The sequence below is a fragment of the Mangifera indica genome, chromosome 11 (assembly GCF_011075055.1).
Source record: "Mangifera indica cultivar Alphonso chromosome 11, CATAS_Mindica_2.1, whole genome shotgun sequence".
Taxonomy (NCBI): domain Eukaryota; kingdom Viridiplantae; phylum Streptophyta; class Magnoliopsida; order Sapindales; family Anacardiaceae; genus Mangifera; species Mangifera indica.
Window position 1 is genome coordinate 856,079 of NC_058147.1, and position 17,420 is coordinate 873,498.

The 17,420-nt window shown below is 37.3% G+C and overlaps 2 protein-coding genes and 1 long non-coding RNA gene across 8 annotated transcripts; 2 read left to right on the forward strand and 1 right to left on the reverse strand.

The window, feature by feature from the left end:
* The first annotated feature begins 4 nt into the window (after positions 1 to 4).
* Positions 5 to 7,777, forward strand: LOC123228871 (epidermal growth factor receptor substrate 15-like). 2 transcript variants are annotated; one of them, XM_044654356.1, is made up of 14 exons: positions 5 to 183; positions 286 to 452; positions 752 to 1,907; positions 2,276 to 2,494; positions 2,598 to 2,821; positions 3,585 to 3,659; positions 4,315 to 4,386; positions 4,466 to 4,564; positions 4,678 to 4,749; positions 4,829 to 4,943; positions 5,960 to 6,028; positions 6,155 to 6,455; positions 6,566 to 6,641; positions 6,948 to 7,777. In XM_044654356.1, exons 2-14 carry the CDS (start codon positions 312 to 314, stop codon positions 7,557 to 7,559), a joined length of 3,231 nt encoding a protein of 1,076 aa, XP_044510291.1. In that variant the 5' UTR covers positions 5 to 183; positions 286 to 311; the 3' UTR covers positions 7,560 to 7,777. The 2 variants fall into 2 exon arrangements, with proteins under 2 accessions (XP_044510291.1, XP_044510292.1); XM_044654357.1 differs by having other exon boundaries at positions 290 to 452.
* A 489-nt stretch (positions 7,778 to 8,266) lies between these two features.
* On the reverse strand, positions 8,267 to 12,083 carry LOC123229075. Of its 4 annotated transcripts, XR_006504794.1 has the most exons (5): positions 11,609 to 12,083; positions 10,904 to 11,227; positions 9,892 to 10,272; positions 9,578 to 9,624; positions 8,267 to 9,003 (listed from the first exon to the last, which is right to left on the reverse strand). It is a non-coding gene; the product is annotated as an uncharacterized LOC123229075 (long non-coding RNA). The 4 variants fall into 4 exon arrangements; XR_006504791.1 differs by lacking the exons at positions 10,904 to 11,227; positions 11,609 to 12,083 and having other exon boundaries at positions 9,892 to 10,897; XR_006504792.1 differs by lacking the exons at positions 10,904 to 11,227; positions 11,609 to 12,083 and having other exon boundaries at positions 8,267 to 9,437; positions 9,892 to 10,897.
* Positions 12,084 to 12,282: 199 nt separating this feature from the next.
* Positions 12,283 to 17,134, forward strand: LOC123229074 (U-box domain-containing protein 43-like). 2 transcript variants are annotated; one of them, XM_044654651.1, is made up of 4 exons: positions 12,283 to 12,301; positions 13,489 to 14,069; positions 14,165 to 14,474; positions 15,375 to 17,134. In XM_044654651.1, exons 2-4 carry the CDS (start codon positions 13,515 to 13,517, stop codon positions 16,949 to 16,951), a joined length of 2,442 nt encoding a protein of 813 aa, XP_044510586.1. In that variant the 5' UTR covers positions 12,283 to 12,301; positions 13,489 to 13,514; the 3' UTR covers positions 16,952 to 17,134. The 2 variants fall into 2 exon arrangements, with proteins under 2 accessions (XP_044510586.1, XP_044510585.1); XM_044654650.1 differs by lacking the exon at positions 12,283 to 12,301 and adding an exon at positions 12,345 to 12,578.
* The last annotated feature ends 286 nt before the right edge of the window (positions 17,135 to 17,420 follow it).

A 17,420-nucleotide genomic window follows, 5' to 3' on the forward strand; every position in this document is an offset into this window, starting at 1 on the left:
TACAGGGGTCAATAAATATTTATCTCAAACTCGAAGCGGAGAAAAGAAAACAGATAGATCCTGTTTCAGTCTCCGTTCCTGTCGATCGAGAAAGACAGTGCAGCCATTTGCGAGCAACTGTGTCTTCTTTCCTCGATCTAACCACCAATTCTAATTCCACCATTCTACCACGCGCTGTTCCTTGTTTGTCTCTTACTTCAAATACTAAGATTCTTTTCATTTTGTTTCTTTTCTTTTTGTATCTTTTATGTGTGATCTGAGTTTGGATTAATTTGATCTGAGGAGATAGTTGGCTAGTCAAAGATTCGTGAATGGCGGGGGCCAATAGTGCGGCCGATCAATTCGAAGCGTATTTTAGGAGGGCTGATTTAGACGGTGATGGTAGAATTAATGGAGCCGAAGCTGTCGCTTTCTTTCAAGGATCTAATTTACCCAAACAAGTCCTTGCTCAGGTTCTATTTCTTTCTTTTTGAACCACTGATTCGTTGAAAATTCTATTCTGAAGTTTATGTATTCCTGAAATCGAATCTGGTTGTAACGTCGATAAATTAATGGTTTGATTACATTTATGATTAGTTTTATGTGCAAATCTTTTTTCCTAACTATGCACAGAGCCTGCTTGTAGTTTGCAAATCTGGGTAGCGAGTGTTTCTAATTTTCTTTCCTCTTTATGTGTACCCGATTAAGCTGTGTAGTTTGTACTTCATGATATTGCTGTAGTTACGAAACTTAACTTTTTGTATGAATGCAGATATGGACGCTTGCTGATCAAAGTCACACAGGTTTCCTTGGCCGGCAAGAATTTTATAATGCTCTCAAACTTGTTACTGTGGCACAGAGTAAACGTGTTTTAACACCAGATATTGTCAAGGCAGCATTATATGGTCCTGCTGCTGCCAAAATTCCACCTCCACAGATTAATCTTGCTGCCATATCTGCACAACAAATACCGTCAATGGCTGCTGCATCTACCCCACAGATAAGTGTGCCTACTCCAACACTAACACCAAATCCAACGCCAACACCAGCAACAACACCAATGGGTTCTCAGAATTTTGGTTTTAGGGGACCAGGAGTTCCAAATGTGAGTACAATGCAGCAGTCTCCTAGACCGGTTCAAGCTGCTCCCCATGCACCTCAGGTTACTGATGGTCCAGATTTGTTTAGGGGAGGTAGTGTGGTGGGTCAAACTCAAACAATGTCTGCAGGTATTCCTCGACATCCCTCTCAACCCATGCCGGGTGACACTGCTGCTCCTAGTGTTCCAAACTCAAACATCTCAAGTGATTGGCTTAGTAGTGGAAAGACCGCTGGACTTCCAACTGGACCTAGAGCAGTTAGTCCATCCACGTCTTCATCTGCACTGAATTCACTAAGTCTAGTTTCACCATCTTCTCAGCCTTTGACTAATGATTCTAAAGGACTTGCCGTTTCTGGAAATGGGAGCTCTTCTGAATCAAGTTTTGGAGGGGATGTTTTTGCTGCGATCACACCTACAGTCAAACAAGAGCCTGCCTCGTCTACCTTTTCTGCCGGCAGTTTACCTGTCTCATCAGCCTCTATTCCAGTTTCAAGGGTGGCCCAACCTCCTGCTAATCTCAATTCACTGGACTCATCACAGGGTGCTTTCTCTATGCAACCTGCAGGCAGCCAGTTTCAGCGAACCCAGTCATTGAACCCACCACAACAAGTTTCATCTCAAAGTTCTTCATCATTTTCTTCTGCTGGAATTTCAGTTGGGCTTGGAAATTCAATTCCTGATAATTCCCAGCTTACATGGCCAAAGATGAAACCTTCTGATGTTCAGAAATATACAAAAGTTTTTATAGAAGTAGATACTGACAGAGATGGTAGAATCACTGGGGAGCAGGCAAGGAATTTATTTATGAGTTGGAAGCTACCAAGAGGTAATTCTTTTTATTTTATTTTCTTATTTTGGCACATAGCTATTGATTTAAAAATATACTTGATGGTAAGTTGCTTTAATTATAATTAGATTAACAAATTTCCAGAGAAAGACAAAAAATCAAACTTTATGAGGATACATATAGATTAAGCCCAAAAAAAAAAATTGTTAAGAGTACCTTGACCACCATGCTCATGCAACAAATATTTAGCTTGGGAGGTATAAAACTTCAAATTAGGCTTTAGATTGAGGTTATATTTTACTTATGATCTTTAGAGAGAAAGTCTTTTGTGATTGGTGCAATTCAAGGGACCTTGTTCCTTATCTGATTAAATGTGCTTGATTTTTGTTTCTGTTGGTCATTGTTAGAGGTGCTAAAGCAAGTGTGGGACTTGTCCGATCAGGATAGTGATAGCATGCTTTCTTTGAGGGAGTTCTGCTTTGCTCTTTATTTGATGGAGCGATACAGGGAAGGCCGTCCACTTCCAGCAGTGCTTCCAAGGAATGTTATGTTTGATGAGACGCTTTTGTCCATGACAGGTCAATCAAATCCTAGTTTTGGAAATGCTTCTTGGGGTGCTAGTCCTGGTATGAGTTAGAAGTGCTTATAATGTCTTTTCTATTTCTCCTGTTCCCTCTTTGAATGTCTTATTTACTTGATGACTTGGTTGTACTTTCTATATTACAATAGGTTTTAGTCAGCGGCCAGTGATGGGCCTTCAACCAATGACTCCTGGTGCTGGTTTGAGGCCACCTGTTCTGGTAACAGCCCCCAATGTTGACAGTGCAATGATGTTCAATCAACAAAAGTCAAGAGCACCTGAGTTGGGTGATCCTTTTGCAAACCAACTTGATAATGGGGAGTATAATTCTGCAAACTCAAAGCTCCAAGAGGCAACAGCTTCCAGAAACAAGGCAATCTTTCTTTCTGTCTTCTTATCACACTGTAAATGCCCTGGGTTTTCTATCATTCACTTTGATATGCTTGTCTTTGGTGAATTAGTCTATATGAGGTTGTCCATAATTTTTCTTAAGATTACATACATCATTTTGTAAATTTAAACCCATTCCAATTTATCATATTTTTTAGGAGAATTTATATTCCAAGCCCGTAGACATGAACATGTCATACTGGACATGTTGCTTGCAAGTATAATCAGAAGCACACTGCATGTAGAATGACAAATGTTCTGAGCTGTGGTTGGTTAATTGATTTTGGCATTTTGACTCCTCTGTTCTTAAAGTTGTTATAGCCAGAAACATGTCAGCAAACAAACAATACCAGTCTCTAGCTTTTTTAACTAATAGGATTTCATTGCTGAGGCCATTGTATCTAATTCAAGTCTAATATTCCTTTGAGTGGAAGAGATCAAAGGATATTCTCATCAAGTTCTATAAATCATTGTGTGCTTATTTGGAGCAATCTCAGAAAGACTCTTATAACGTAGTTGAGGACTTGATTTGAAGACTAGTGTCTGGTATTGAGAGTGGTGAAAATCAACATGTTCGTATTTTTTTCTTCTTTTTTTCCCTTTATACTCTTTTACTACAGTGGGAGTTTGAGATTCAACACATTATCAAATCTTTAAAATTTTGGATTATATCTTTGTACCTTTTGATTATCAAAATATGTTTCTAAGGAATATAAATAATAATTTTTCTTTTCCATTTCTGACAGGTTGATGAACCAGAGAAAGTGATATTAGATTCCAGAGAAAAGATTGAGTTTTACCGAACGAAAATGCAGGAACTTGTGAGTAACTTCCATCACTGATTTTTTTTCCTTGCTTTTTGCTATTTGACTAATTTAAAGTCCTTAATATTTTTCCCTTCATCTTAAAATTAAATAAAGATGAAGCATCGCTGATCCTTTCAACTCTCTGGTGGTCAAATACAATTTAATGACACGTTGCATGGGGTGGCGGTGGGATGTTAGAATTCAGTAGCTGTGAAAGAAGTTCATCTAGATCTTTCAACCTATTTGTAGTGGGATGCTAGAATTGTTATGATTCTATGGATTGAATTCCATTTCATGCACTTAATGTTTATTATACCTGAATCATTTAATGAGTATTAAGTTACAATAATGGATCTGACCATGTCAGTGATTTTTATCTGGTTAAGTGTCAGTGTTTTCTGGTGTCTGTGGTTCTGGCAATTTGTTTGCTGAACAGAATTAAGAATTAACTATGAAATACTATGCCTTTATGAAAATAAATTTGTTAAGTGTTTGAGAAATTAATATATGTTTCTGACTTGTATTTTTCCACTTTAATAATATTTGTTGCTCGGTAATCAGGAAAAGTTTAGTTTGTTTGATTTGACGTTTGGTAGTTTATATAAGTTAAGTATGTCTTGGGCTGTGTACTTGAGGTATCTTCCTTGTAAATTTTGTTTTTCGCTTTTAGGTCCTTTATAAAAGCAGGTGTGACAATAGACTAAATGAAATCACTGAGAGGGCACTTGCAGATAAGCGTGAGGTACATATTAGAATAAAGTTGTGCTCTATATTCATCACCCAGAATGGTATTTGCTTTATGTTGAAAATTTGTATTGCAGGCAGAATCACTGGGTAAGAAATATGAAGAGAAGTACAAACAAGTTGCAGATATAGCATCTAAATTAACTATTGAAGAGGCCAAATTTCGTGAACTTCAAGTAGGGATTTTTTATTCTTTCATGCAAACCTGCCTTGGAGTTTTTCAATTGCATAGCTTTTTGGAATGTTTAATCTTGGTAAATGATTTTGATCAATCTTTATTCTTATTCAGGAGAGGAAGATGGAGTTGCATCAAGCTATTGTCAATATGGAACAAGGTGGCAGTGCAGATGGTATTCTGCAGGTAAATTTGAGCCAAATTACCTACAGTATTAATTTGAGAGTTAACTTGTCAGATAATGATGCTTTGTGGGCTTGCATAGGTCCGTGCTGATCGTATACAGTCAGATCTTGAGGAGCTGTTGAAGGCTTTAACAGAACGTTGCAAGAAACATGGAGTAGATTTTAAGTCAAGTGCCCTAATTGAGCTTCCATTTGGTACTTACATTTCATTCCTTCATGTTTTATATAAAATTTACATCAATGCTTCCTCTTCAATTTTATATTATATTATTAGCAATTCTACTTGTAGGCCTTCTGAAGAAGCTATTTTTGTGATTAACCTCCTTGAATTGTAATGTGGTCGATTGTCACTTTTATCTGTTTTTTACAGCAATTTTTTTATGGTGGCTTGATATTGTAGCTGTATGCATATATATACATTTGTCATGAGTTAAATTATATGTACTAATAATGAGTACTAATTTGTGTATTAATGATAACATGTCACCATTTAATTGGGTGTTACTTTATCTCTAATTTAAAATTAGTCAATTCTACAGTGATCTATCATCGTTATTACACAAATTAGTACTTATTATTAGTGCACATAGCCTTATTGTTTGTCATATAATAAAATACATTTGTGTGTTTGCTTTGTGGGAATCTCTTTAATTCTCTATTGAAATGTATATTGCTTTCTTTCAGCTCTTGAATTTTGAGTTAAAAGTACCACAGATGAATTGTCAACTCAAACTACTCCTATCCCTCTAAAACAAAACAAAAAAAAAAAAAGGAAATGATTGCTAAAAATTCTATAAAGCTGAGCAATGGATGTGCTTGTTTCAGTTGTCCTGCTGTTGTTTATAATTGTATTGTACTTGGGTAGGTTATTGACAAAACCTTTGACTTTGCTTTTGTGGTAGGGAGGATTGACAACCATTATTTTTTTTTTGGGATAAGAAACTCTGAAAGTTGTATTAATAAAGAGTTATATAAAAATGAACTAGTCCTCTAAAAAAGGACAAGCTTGAGAACACAAGAAAAAAATGAAATCTTCTACCAAAGATAATGTAACATGTTTTCAGTTTTTGTCTAATTGGAATTTTATGGAGTCCTTTATTATTAGTGTGCCATTTGTGAATTAGTTTTTTTTTGCTACTTTTATGAAATTTTGGGCGTTTGATTTACATCTTAGGTTTATGTTCATTTTGTTTCACATGCATTATATCAAGGCTGGCAACCTGGAATCCAAGAGGGAGCAGCTGTTTGGGATGAAGAGTGGGATAAATTTGAAGATGAAGGTATGTGCCTGGTTGCTAAAAGAGCCATTTTACTTCCTTACCATCTCCATAAATTCCTTCCATACTGCATGTAGGTATAATTTCTCTTTTTAATTGTTTGTTATATCATCTCACTTGTGCTTTCAGGTTTTGGCAATGAGCTCACTTTTGAAATGAAAAATGCTTCTGCCTCTCCAAATGAAAAGGCTTCAGCAAATGGTAGTTTAACTCATGATTACTTATCCAGTGTGGATGAAAAACCCAAGAATGTGATGAATACTGGTGAACATGTTCTTGAGAGTGAATCAACATACACTCACAGTGAAGATGACTTGGCAAGAAGCCCTCATGGAAGTCCTGCTGGAAGGTCTACTCTAGAAAGTCCATCTAAAGAATTTTCTGATGGCCCCTTTGACAGGAGTACTGAAGCAGATGCAGAAACACATAGGTTTGTGGTTTGACTTTGTTCTTAAGTGTTTGAGTTTTGTGCCCCTTTTAGCTGAATTTGAACAGAATTTTGACATGGTGGTGCTGAGTTTATTTATTTCTCATTGACAGAAGTTTTGATGACGCTACCTGGGGTGCATTTGACAATAATGATGATGTGGACTCAGTATGGGGGTTTAATCCCAAGGTGAGCTTAGACTTCTTGATTCCTATTTCCCTCCATACCGAAATCTATCTTGCATGGCTATCAGAGTATACCTATTCTAATGATGGGCTTAATAGATCTAAACATGAATCAATATTTCACTTTTGGAATCTAGCATTCCCAAGTTTTAAAATGCCTTGATGAGCTATTTGTGATCCCATGGCAATTTTTTGGGTGGTCTCCTTCCAGATATGTTGTAGAGTAGTGTGCACTGTTACATACGGGGTCTGGTTATTGAAAAACTATCATGTAAATTTAATTTTCTTCATTTTTTATGTTAATTTGTAGGGCTCAGGTTCTGATAGTCAAACAGATTTCTTTGGATCTAGTGATTTTGGTGTAAACCCAATTAGAACTGGATCCCCAAGTGTTGAGAGCAGCTTTCAGAAGAAGAGTCCATTTACATTTGATGACTCTGTTCCTGCCACTCCAGTCTCAAGATTTGGAAACTCTCCACCAAGATACAGTGATGCATCAGGATTTGACAGTTTCACAAAGTTCGATTCCTTCAGCATGCATGATGGTGGATTTTCCAAGGACTTTGGCAATGACAAGTTTTCAAGGTTTGATTCCATAAATAGTTCCAGGGACTTTGGCAATGACAAGTTCTCAAGGTTTGATTCCATAAATAGCTCCAGGGACTTTGGCAATGACAAGTTCTCGAATTTGGACAGTAGCAGAGATTTTGGCCATGAGAAACTGGCAAGGTTTGATTCCATTAACAGTACCAAAGACTTTGGCAACAGTCAGGGGTTCTATTCTTTTGACGACACAGATCCTTTCGGTGCCGGTGGTTCGTTTAAGGTCTCATTTGAGTCAAATCCCAAAGATGGTTTCTCATCGGACTCAAGCTCCAAAGATAAGTTCTCTCTGGACAACTCCTCCAAAGAGAAATTCTGATAGTGCTTTCTGTTCTGGTTTTGTCCAATTTGTTTAGGGCTTGTTATGCGGTCATGTCCACATTATATTTTGTGTCTTGTATAGCTTTGGACATATGCTGGACTGTCTGTAAATTTGTTTGGTGCACATTACTGTATTTACCCCATGCCCTTTTTACAATAACATTTTTGTGTTTGTGCAAGGATGAGAAAAAAGAGAATATATTTGTTTTCTGATTACTGAATTCTGGAAAACAGTAGGTGAGCATGAAAAAAAACATTAATTTTTGCCTTATCAATGTTTTCACACCTGACCTGACGCTTGACCCCTTAACCCGGTGTAGGTCTGACTAATGAATAGTTAAATAAATATTAGAATAATATTCATCCAAATAAAGTTTTGGTTTAATATCACGAAAGTTGTATTAACTTAAAAATTTTTAAGATATCCATCAAGAATTTAAAGCAGCCATTAATCACAAAATGATTTAGTGAGCTCCCGACTTAGCATAAATGTGATAAAAAAGTTCCTTAGTCACAAACACTTTCGGCAACACCGTGCATTTGTTGAAACAAAAAAATTCGGTAAGCTGTGTTACGAATTTGAATGAACGCAGGCACCCAGGAAGGATTTAGATCACAACAGCGGCATTTTGGCTGGATTAATGAAGTGTTGAGTTTAAGAGAATAGAAGGGATGGTGTCATTTTGCAAAACTAAATAGATAATGTAGAAAAATAAGTTGAATTTACTGACATGACGGAAATTATAGAATTTTTGTATAAATATAGTTGTAACGAAATTTGAAAAGGAGAATGAAGTTCCTATTCATCATCTTTCACACTCTCTGCATGTCTCTCTCTCTAGATTCTTCTCAATCTGAATTTCTTCTTTTAATTCTTGGCGACTGAACGCACCAAATTGCGGGTGATATATATCAAAACCTATTGTTGACGATGACCCAGATCGGACACATGGTTGGGCCTAGCCCTTGAGGTATCATTCACCGGTTTTGATGCAATAGGTCATGATGCAACAAGTCACACAGGGTTTTATCCTGAAAAGATGTCCCACAGAAGAGAGGGTGACCAAGGGCTTATATAGACCCCGTAACCTCCGCTCCCTACCAATGTGAAATTGACATAAACAGAAAACAACCTTCCCCTGCATCCCTCTCTCCTTTCCGTGCCTGAAGGAACCGACTCTATCATCTCTGAGTGCCTCCCAATTCTTCATGGACTTGATCATATGTGACAAGCATTGTCAATCGCATATTTGCCATTTGTACCAGTATCTCCAATGCCGCAGAGAAACAGATTACCTAAAAGCTGATGCTTATATTCAGCAGATTTTCATGAGTACTTCTGCTAAGTTATTACCTATTTCAAATGATACTTGGGCAGCTTGAAGCCTAGGGGAAGCCAGTGCTCCAAACTCCGACAATGATTTGGATTGCTGCTTTTGAACCTAAGACAGAACCGACAAGATATATAGATTGAATCCATTACAGATTACACAATTGAGTAATTCATTAGGAATTGTTAGGATCACAGCAAATTATTCAAACTAAACAACCAGAAACACAAACAAATCCAAAAACATATATGGTTTTATATATAAAGAGGGTTTATAATGACAAGGCGCCGGAAATCTCCCTAATCAACTCTAAGGCTGCCCAAACCCTAATTTTTTTCTTCTGTTTTTGACAACCCTAACTTCTTTTATATAATAAACTTTACCCACTAAAATTAAGACAAGTGTCCCCCTAAATCCTAACAGAATCCTTCCACTTTAAGTGATATACTCGATCCACCAACACTCATGTCATTACTTCTCCATATAATGTGCTTATGCAACAACAAACAGGGACAATGAGGCAGAAACTAGCTTTTGTCATGGATCTGCAGTATTGGACTTGGCACGTTATAATGAAATCTAATACAATTAGGGTCAAATATAGAAAAAGATTCAATACAAATTCTAAACATATGAATCCTTTTCACAAAAGTTTATAGTCATAACATGTAAAATGAAACAGTACCTGGTCATCATGCGTAAGAGAACCTTCATTCCTTTCGAAGACTTTCTCTTCACATAAAAAATATATATATATAAAGTGAGGCATGGTTCATGAATCATGATGTTGCAAGAAATTTCTTGGTAGATATTTCAAATATATAGATTTAAGAATTATACATGGTTACATTGTGAAACTGTCAACAGCTATGTCCAGCTTCAGCAGATCCGGCAAAAGATAAGGATATTATTTTTTTTGTTCAGATCCTATTACTAAAACTAAAATATTTAGAAGACAATGATGCATCATCTCAAATTAGTAGGAGAATGTCATTATACCAGAATGATGGGAATTGTTTCAATGTCGGAGCTGGATATCAGATTCGGTCAGCAACCTGTCATCTCTAGATTTTTCTTCTCCAGAAAAAGATTCTCCATTATCAGACGATGCTCATTTGCATAAAAGAAATACATGTTGCATAAACATGGAATTCAGCATTCAGCCACATCAAATCAAAATATACATAAGTTCAATAATTCTCATAAGAGTGAAAAATATAAAATTAGCACTGCAGTAAAACCAGAGATGAGTGAAAAATCACCATCATGTCGGGATACTTGCAATGATGTAGCAGCAGAGTGAACTTTAAGATCTAAAAATGCAGTACTAACTCGTGAAACTCCCATAGAATGCCTAGCACTTGCCAGTTGAAACCATCCCTAGAATGAGAACAACTATAAATCATTCATAAATGAGTTCCTTGATCCCATGTTCTAATAGACCAGCTCAATGCCAAATAATATCTGCTTGAATATTAGGATTTGCCTATAGGTATTGCATCCACATAATTCTCACTAAAGTTTGTCCCACTATTGTTCAAGAGGATACGTGTCTTGGATACTATTTGTAACATTCTAAGTCTAATAGACCGGCTTACTATTTGTAACATTCTAAGTCTAATAGACCGGCTTACTATCGAGATATTATCTGTTTCATCATGGTTTTGCAATTTGGCTTTTGCTTATTGACAGTTTATTTCAGTTGTCATTTCCAAGTGATATGGGATGACTATACAATACCCAACATATCTCACCTACCTCGCACATGTGTGATTTGCATAGAGCTGTGACAACTTCGTGAATAAAAAACACAAACACTAAATACAAAGATTTGCATTAATGGCATTGTACACAGATTCTCATAAACTTTTAACAGATTCCCATGAATCAAATGACCAATGCAACGAAACCAATCAGTAAAACTAAGCTAGAAAGAGATTGGATCCATTTTGAAGTATCAATTTCAAGGAAAAAGGGATTTTTTTTTTTTTTTTGTTATTATTGGTATTACCTGGCGAAGTGTGGAAGATAAAGAATCTATCAACGTCAGATAGCTATCCGTAGAATCCAGAAACTGCAACAGGGTTTCTTCTTTTACTTGCTTTTCTACTTGTTGTATTTCACTTCCACTTTCAACTGTGCTTGATTCGTGATCTTCTTGCTTTCCATCAGAGAGAAGAGAACTCTGCACAATAATTTTTCTATTTTTGGATGATGCAGTAGGCCCATCGGTTTTCAAACCGAACTGGATGAAAAGGCTTGGTCGGGTTTACACCGGTTCGACCGGCCGGTGGTTGATGAATTTGACAATTTTGGTCTGTTGCATGCCTGAAATCTGTTTCAAATCCTAATAATTACAAAATTTAACTATAAATCAAGTTGGCACGACGACCAAAGTCATGATTTATTTAATCTAATGGTGAATTAATTCAATCTAATGATTTAAATTAATTGAACTAATCAGCGCTTTAAAGCAGAGGACTGCACAAACAAAAAAACATGTTGGAGGTAAATATTGTAATCAAGCAAAGCCACTTGTGACTTAGTTTGTGTTGAGCGAAGAGTATGCCTCAAGTGTCAAAAATTGTAAAAATTTATGGTGACAATAGCAGGATGCAATTTTATAATTTAACCAAAATTTCAAAATTATCCAATATAATTCAAATAATTTAATTTTAAATCAAAATAATTCAACCATCAAGTGAAAATGGTCTACCTGTGAAAACAAATAAAACATGAGTCCCGGAAAATCAGTTGAGCGAACCGATACGGTCCAAATTTCAAAACCACGTTCAAGCAACCAGCAGTCAGCAGTCTATACCTTTGACTGCCTATATAAACTAGCAAACGACCAGAAGTGCCCAACCATGGGTGAACTTTCTTTCTCGGTTTCATTTCAGGTTCTGGTGTCAATATGTTTGATTTAACTGACCTCGTCTCACTTTGCTTACATTTGAAAGAAAAATTCAAATGAAAATTAAAAAAGGCTCTGAACATTTATGTCTTTAATTGACGCGATACTATAACTTTTCCCATGACGATTTAGTAAGGCTTCTGGGCTCTGACCAGAAAGTTACACACGGTATGGACGTGAATTCAAGTCACTTTCGTTGAAAAAGAGGAATTCATTCGCAAGCAAGCGAGGTGGGCGAGTCTGTATTGACCCTCCTCACTGAGTCCACCAGCCAGCGCGCAGGTAAGTAGTCAAAACGCAGCGTTTTATTTTGTCTGCTGCGTTCCGTTCATGTATCTCAAACTCTGAGCAAGTGGCGGTGGGGCATGTCGTGGCGTTGATAATATTTTTATTAATAAATTATTATTAATTATTAGATGAACCAGCTGTTTGTTGAAGCTTGGTGGCCATTGGTGGGGTCTCTAATGACTATTCTGATGGTGGAGTCAACTTTTGGTATGCAATGGCTTTCTTTCTTCACCCTTTTATTATCAATTTTTGTTCTTTTGCTGCTGTTCTGTTTCGTCCAACTTTTAAAAAGTCTTTTTTTCCCCTTTCTCTTCACATCAACCACCCCTAAAAGAAAAGAAACCCTAATTCGAGTTTCTCAGTCTCTTATTTTTAATCGGATATCAAATGCTGGAGCAGCATCTTCTCATCAAAACCCACTTTTCTGGAGGAGCCCACCAACGCAATAGCTTCTAGGCTTTTGCACAACCATCATTTTACCAGGGTTTGTCTTCTTCTTCTTCTTGTGTTCAATCATGTTGCTTTTTCTCTTTTAGTGACTTGATTTTTGGTGATTAGTTGGTTTCGTTGTTATTGGAAATAAGGATTGCTTAACTGAAACTGCAAATTCATGTGGATATGACTTTCTTGACTTCTTTGTCCAAAAGTTAAATCTCTTCTTATGTTTCAAAGATCTGGGGGGTGGTTGGCTCTTTGTGCTTACATCCCTGGTGCCCACTAAAGAAGAAGTTGAGTATATCATAGCTGACCGCACCATGGGCTAACCCCCGGACACCCACCACACGAGTGGAATACTACTTAGTCAAGTAGAAGGGCCAACCTGAGAGCGAGGCAAGCTGGGATCGGGCTGAAACTTACGAATTACGATTCTAAGGCCAAGTCAGAGACTACCGGACGTTTCACAGAGCAAAGACATTGAGACTGTTCGGAAAAAAAAAAAAAATTTGGCTTAATCCGCCTTTACTAAAGTTCAAAGAGTACGCATGTACTCTGGCTAATAAGGACACTTTGTTTTTTTAAATTTCTTGAGTTTGATTCTTATTAGATCCTTATCACAAGCGCGTTATGTTTTAAAAGGGCTCAGAGAATGAACATAAATGAGTTCTAAAAAGGAAAACCTTTAGAATCTGTTAGAAAAAAGTGAATATAATTCTTTTTTTTTTTTAAATCTCATTGCCCATCAGACAGATTGTTCATACAACACTTATCTTTTTTATGTCATTGAACATTTCAATTTTAGATGTTTTAGGCATGCTGCTGCATCATCTTCTCTTTTTTCCTTTCCAAATGCTTACTCAACTGAACTATCCCATAGGTGTCATTATCCTTTAGAAATGATAGTGGTAGATTCATGATACACTGGTGTAGTATAGTTAATATTTGTGTTGCTGCAGAGTAGTAGTGTGGAATATCTGATCAAATGGCTGAAAGCTGGGATGGAAGTTTTGACTCTGGTAGCCTGTCAGATGAGAGTTACCAGTTTGGGAGGATGCACATAGAGCCTATATATGATGCATTTGTTTGCCCTTTAACAAAGCAAGTTATGTGTGATCCTGTTACCATAGAAAATGGGCAAACTTTTGATCGTGAAGCAATTGAAAAGTGGTTTAAGGAATGCAAGGAGAGTGGAAGGAAACTGGTCTGCCCTTTGACTCTAAGAGAATTAAGAAGCACTGAACTTAATTCCAGTCTAGCTTTAAGAAATACAATTGAAGAATGGAGTGCAAGGAATGATGCTGCTCAACTTGACATGGCCCGACGATCATTAAATCTGGGCAGCTCAGAGAGTGATATTATGCGGTCTCTGAAATATGTGCAGTACTTCTGTAAAAGTAGCCGATCCAATAAGCATATCGTGCACAATGCTGAGCTAATACCCATGATAATTGACATGTTAAAGAGCAGCAGCCGTAAAGTTCGGTGTAAAGCTCTAGAAACACTTCGAATTGTAGTTGAAGAAGATTCTGATAATAAGGTTGTCACAGGTTTGCTGTATTTTTGTATTTAAATTGACATATATCTTATGGATACACTTGGTGACTCATGTTGATCCATTTTAATGTTTTACAGGAAATATTCGCCCAGGGGGATACTGTGCGAACAATAGTTAAGCTCTTTTCTCATGAGCTTTCCAAGGAGAGGGAAGAAGCTGTGTCTTTACTGTATGAGCTCTCCAAATCTGAAGTGCTGTGTGAGAAAATCGGTTCTGTCAATGGAGCAATTCTTATATTGGTTGGAATGGCAACAAGCAAATCAGAAAATATCTTAACTGTGGAGAAGGCTGATAAAACACTGGAAAATCTGGAGAGGTGCGAAAACAATGTGCGACAGATGGCTGAAAATGGGAGACTGCAGCCTCTTCTAACACAAATCCTGGAAGGTGCTTTTCTTCTCTGCAACATTTCTAAGCTTTGTTTAAATATCTTTTAAACATAGTGAGATAAGAGCAAGGAATTTTTGTTGCTGTTTTAAGACTTGATATATGTTTGTATGGTTAGGATCACTGAGATTTGGGTTTTAATATCAATAATACTATACATCCCAAAACTTATCCCAGATTTCATGTCTCAAAGTGATGTGCCATCAGATGTGACATTGACATGTAAATAAGATGATGATGGATTCAATAATATGGCAATGCCCATTCAGTGCACATCATTTGGGACGTGAGATTTAGGATAAGTGTTTTGGGTTGAGTAGTATTACTCTATTAATACATTATTCGTTTAAATCAAGTTCTTTTGGAAATGAGAAAACTCATGAAAGCATATGCTTATTTTATCACTCAAAATGGTTTTTGAAAACACAAAACAACATAATTATTCTTCAATGTAGCAATGTTCTGGCAATGGTTTTCTTGCATTTTTTTTTTTTTTGGGGGGGAAACAGTTAGCCAAACAAGTTTTCTAATTGAAAGACAAGTTTGTGAATGGAAAACTGGTCTGAAAGAATTTAAACGAATTCACTGTTTCTTTTTTGTCCTCACTAAAAGATATTCTGCAGTTGTGGTTATTAACTTGGTCATACTAGCATTCTACTCTTTGTAATTTTGTACTACCTATCAAAGATCTGCATAGTTGATGCACTTCAGCCTGTGACAGTTGTAGTTCAGGAAGTTTTTGATTTAATTTTAGATGTTTCTTCAAGTTGTCCTCAATGCATTGGTGGTAGAAGAATGTACCGAATTTCTATGGATCTGATTGGAAATTTAAATGACCATTTATTTTAATCACGTAACATGTTTTCCTTGTGTTAATGTTGCTGCAATGGATGCCTGCAGGCCCACCAGAGACTAAACTGTCCTTGGCTGCATTTTTGGGCGATCTGGCTTTAAATAATGATGTTAAAGTCCTAGTGGCAAAAACTGTGGGTTCATCTCTGATCAGTCTTATGAAAAGTGGTAACATGCAGACAAGAGAAGCTGCTTTGAAAGCTCTCAATCAAATTTCATCTTATGAGGCAAGTGCCAAGGTGTTGATAGATGATGGTATCCTTCCACCTCTTGTCAAGGACCTCTTCACAGTTGGTGCTAATCAGCTCCCAATGCGATTGAAAGAGATCTCTGCTACAATTCTTGCCAATGTTGTTATGTCAGGCTATGACTTCGACTCCATCATGGTTGGATCTGGCCACCAGACTCTGGTTTCAGAAGACATAGTCCATAACCTACTCCATCTAATTAGCAACACCGGTCCAGCAATTGAGTGCAAACTTCTGCAGGTCCTTGTTGGACTCACTAGTAGTCCCACAACTGTCGTAAATGTGGTTTCTGCCATCAAAAGTTCTGGTGCTACTATCAGTCTGGTTCAGTTTGTTGAGGCTCCTCAGAAGGATTTGCGTGTGGCTTCCATAAAACTTCTACAGAACCTCTCCCCACACATGGGTCAGGAATTAGCTGATGCAGTACGTGGCACAGTTGGTCAACTTGGCAGCCTCATAAAAATCATATCAGAAGATGTAGGAATTACTGATGAGCAAGCAGCAGCCATTGGCCTTCTAGCTGAACTTCCAGAGAGAGATGTGGGCCTCACACGGCAAATGCTAGATGAAGGTGCCTTTCAGCTAATTATCTCTAGATTGGTTAAGATCCGACGGGGAGAAACTAGGGGAGCACGCTTTGTGACACCCTTCCTGGAAGGGCTTGTTTCAGTTCTTGCGAGGGTGACATTTATCTTAGCTGGTGAACCTGATGCCATTGCTCTATGCCGTGAGCATAATCTTGCAGCACAGTTCATCGAACTACTTCAGTTCACTGCACTCGATAAAGTACAGATGGTTTCTGCTACAGCATTGGAAAACTTATCTCTAGAATCCAAAAATTTGACAAAACTGCCTGAGTTGCCACCACCTGGCTTTTGTGCCTCAGTCTTCCCATGCTTCAGTAAGCAGCCTGTCATCACTGGATTGTGTCGAGTCCACAGGGGAACATGTTCACTAAAAGACACCTTTTGTCTTTTGGAAGGACAGGCTGTGGAGAAATTGGTAGCACTTCTAGATCACACAAATGAGAAGGTGGTTGAGGCAGCACTGGCAGCATTGTCTACTTTGCTGGAGGATGGTGTTGATGTTGAACAAGGAGTGCTGGTTTTGTGTGATGCGCAAGGTATCAAGCCGATTCTTGATGTGTTACTTGAAAAAAGAAATGAGAACCTGTGGAGGAGGGGGGTTTGGGTAGTTGAGAGAATCTTGCGGACTGATGAAATTGCGTATGAAGTTTCTGGAGACCCAAATGTGAGCACTGCCCTAGTTGATGCCTTTCAGCATGCTGACTATCGAACACGGCAGATCGCTGAACGTGCCCTAAAGCATATCGATAAAATACCAAACTTTTCAGGAATCTTCCCAAATATGGGATGAGCCTCTTCCAGATGCTTTTTTCAAAATTTTACAAAGTGCAATCTCCTGTAACTAATACTTGCTTTACCTAAGCAGCTTTGACATGGATGGATGTTATCAACAAATTGTCAAACTGCAGGTAGATGTTGTATAAAAGACACGTTCCATTTGTAGAGAATTTTAATTGCCATTCATTTGTTCTTAGTTTTGTTGTTCTCAGTAAATTCCACTTTTTGTTTTTAAGAAATGTGAACGCGTTATTTATTTTGGTGAATTTTTCCCTGCGTTTATTTACCACGGATTCCTTGGCTCTGAAAAGTTTTCTGATTGTTTTTTTTTTCTTGGATGGAAGGTAATCCGGCTCTTCACCCATTTTAAAGAAGTTGCATTTCAGGCCCCATAACCTGGACCCAACAACAAAACTTTGTCATAATCTTTCCTAGCTTTTTTTAGGGTTAAATTTAATTTGAGCTCAAATCAAGAAAGGTTT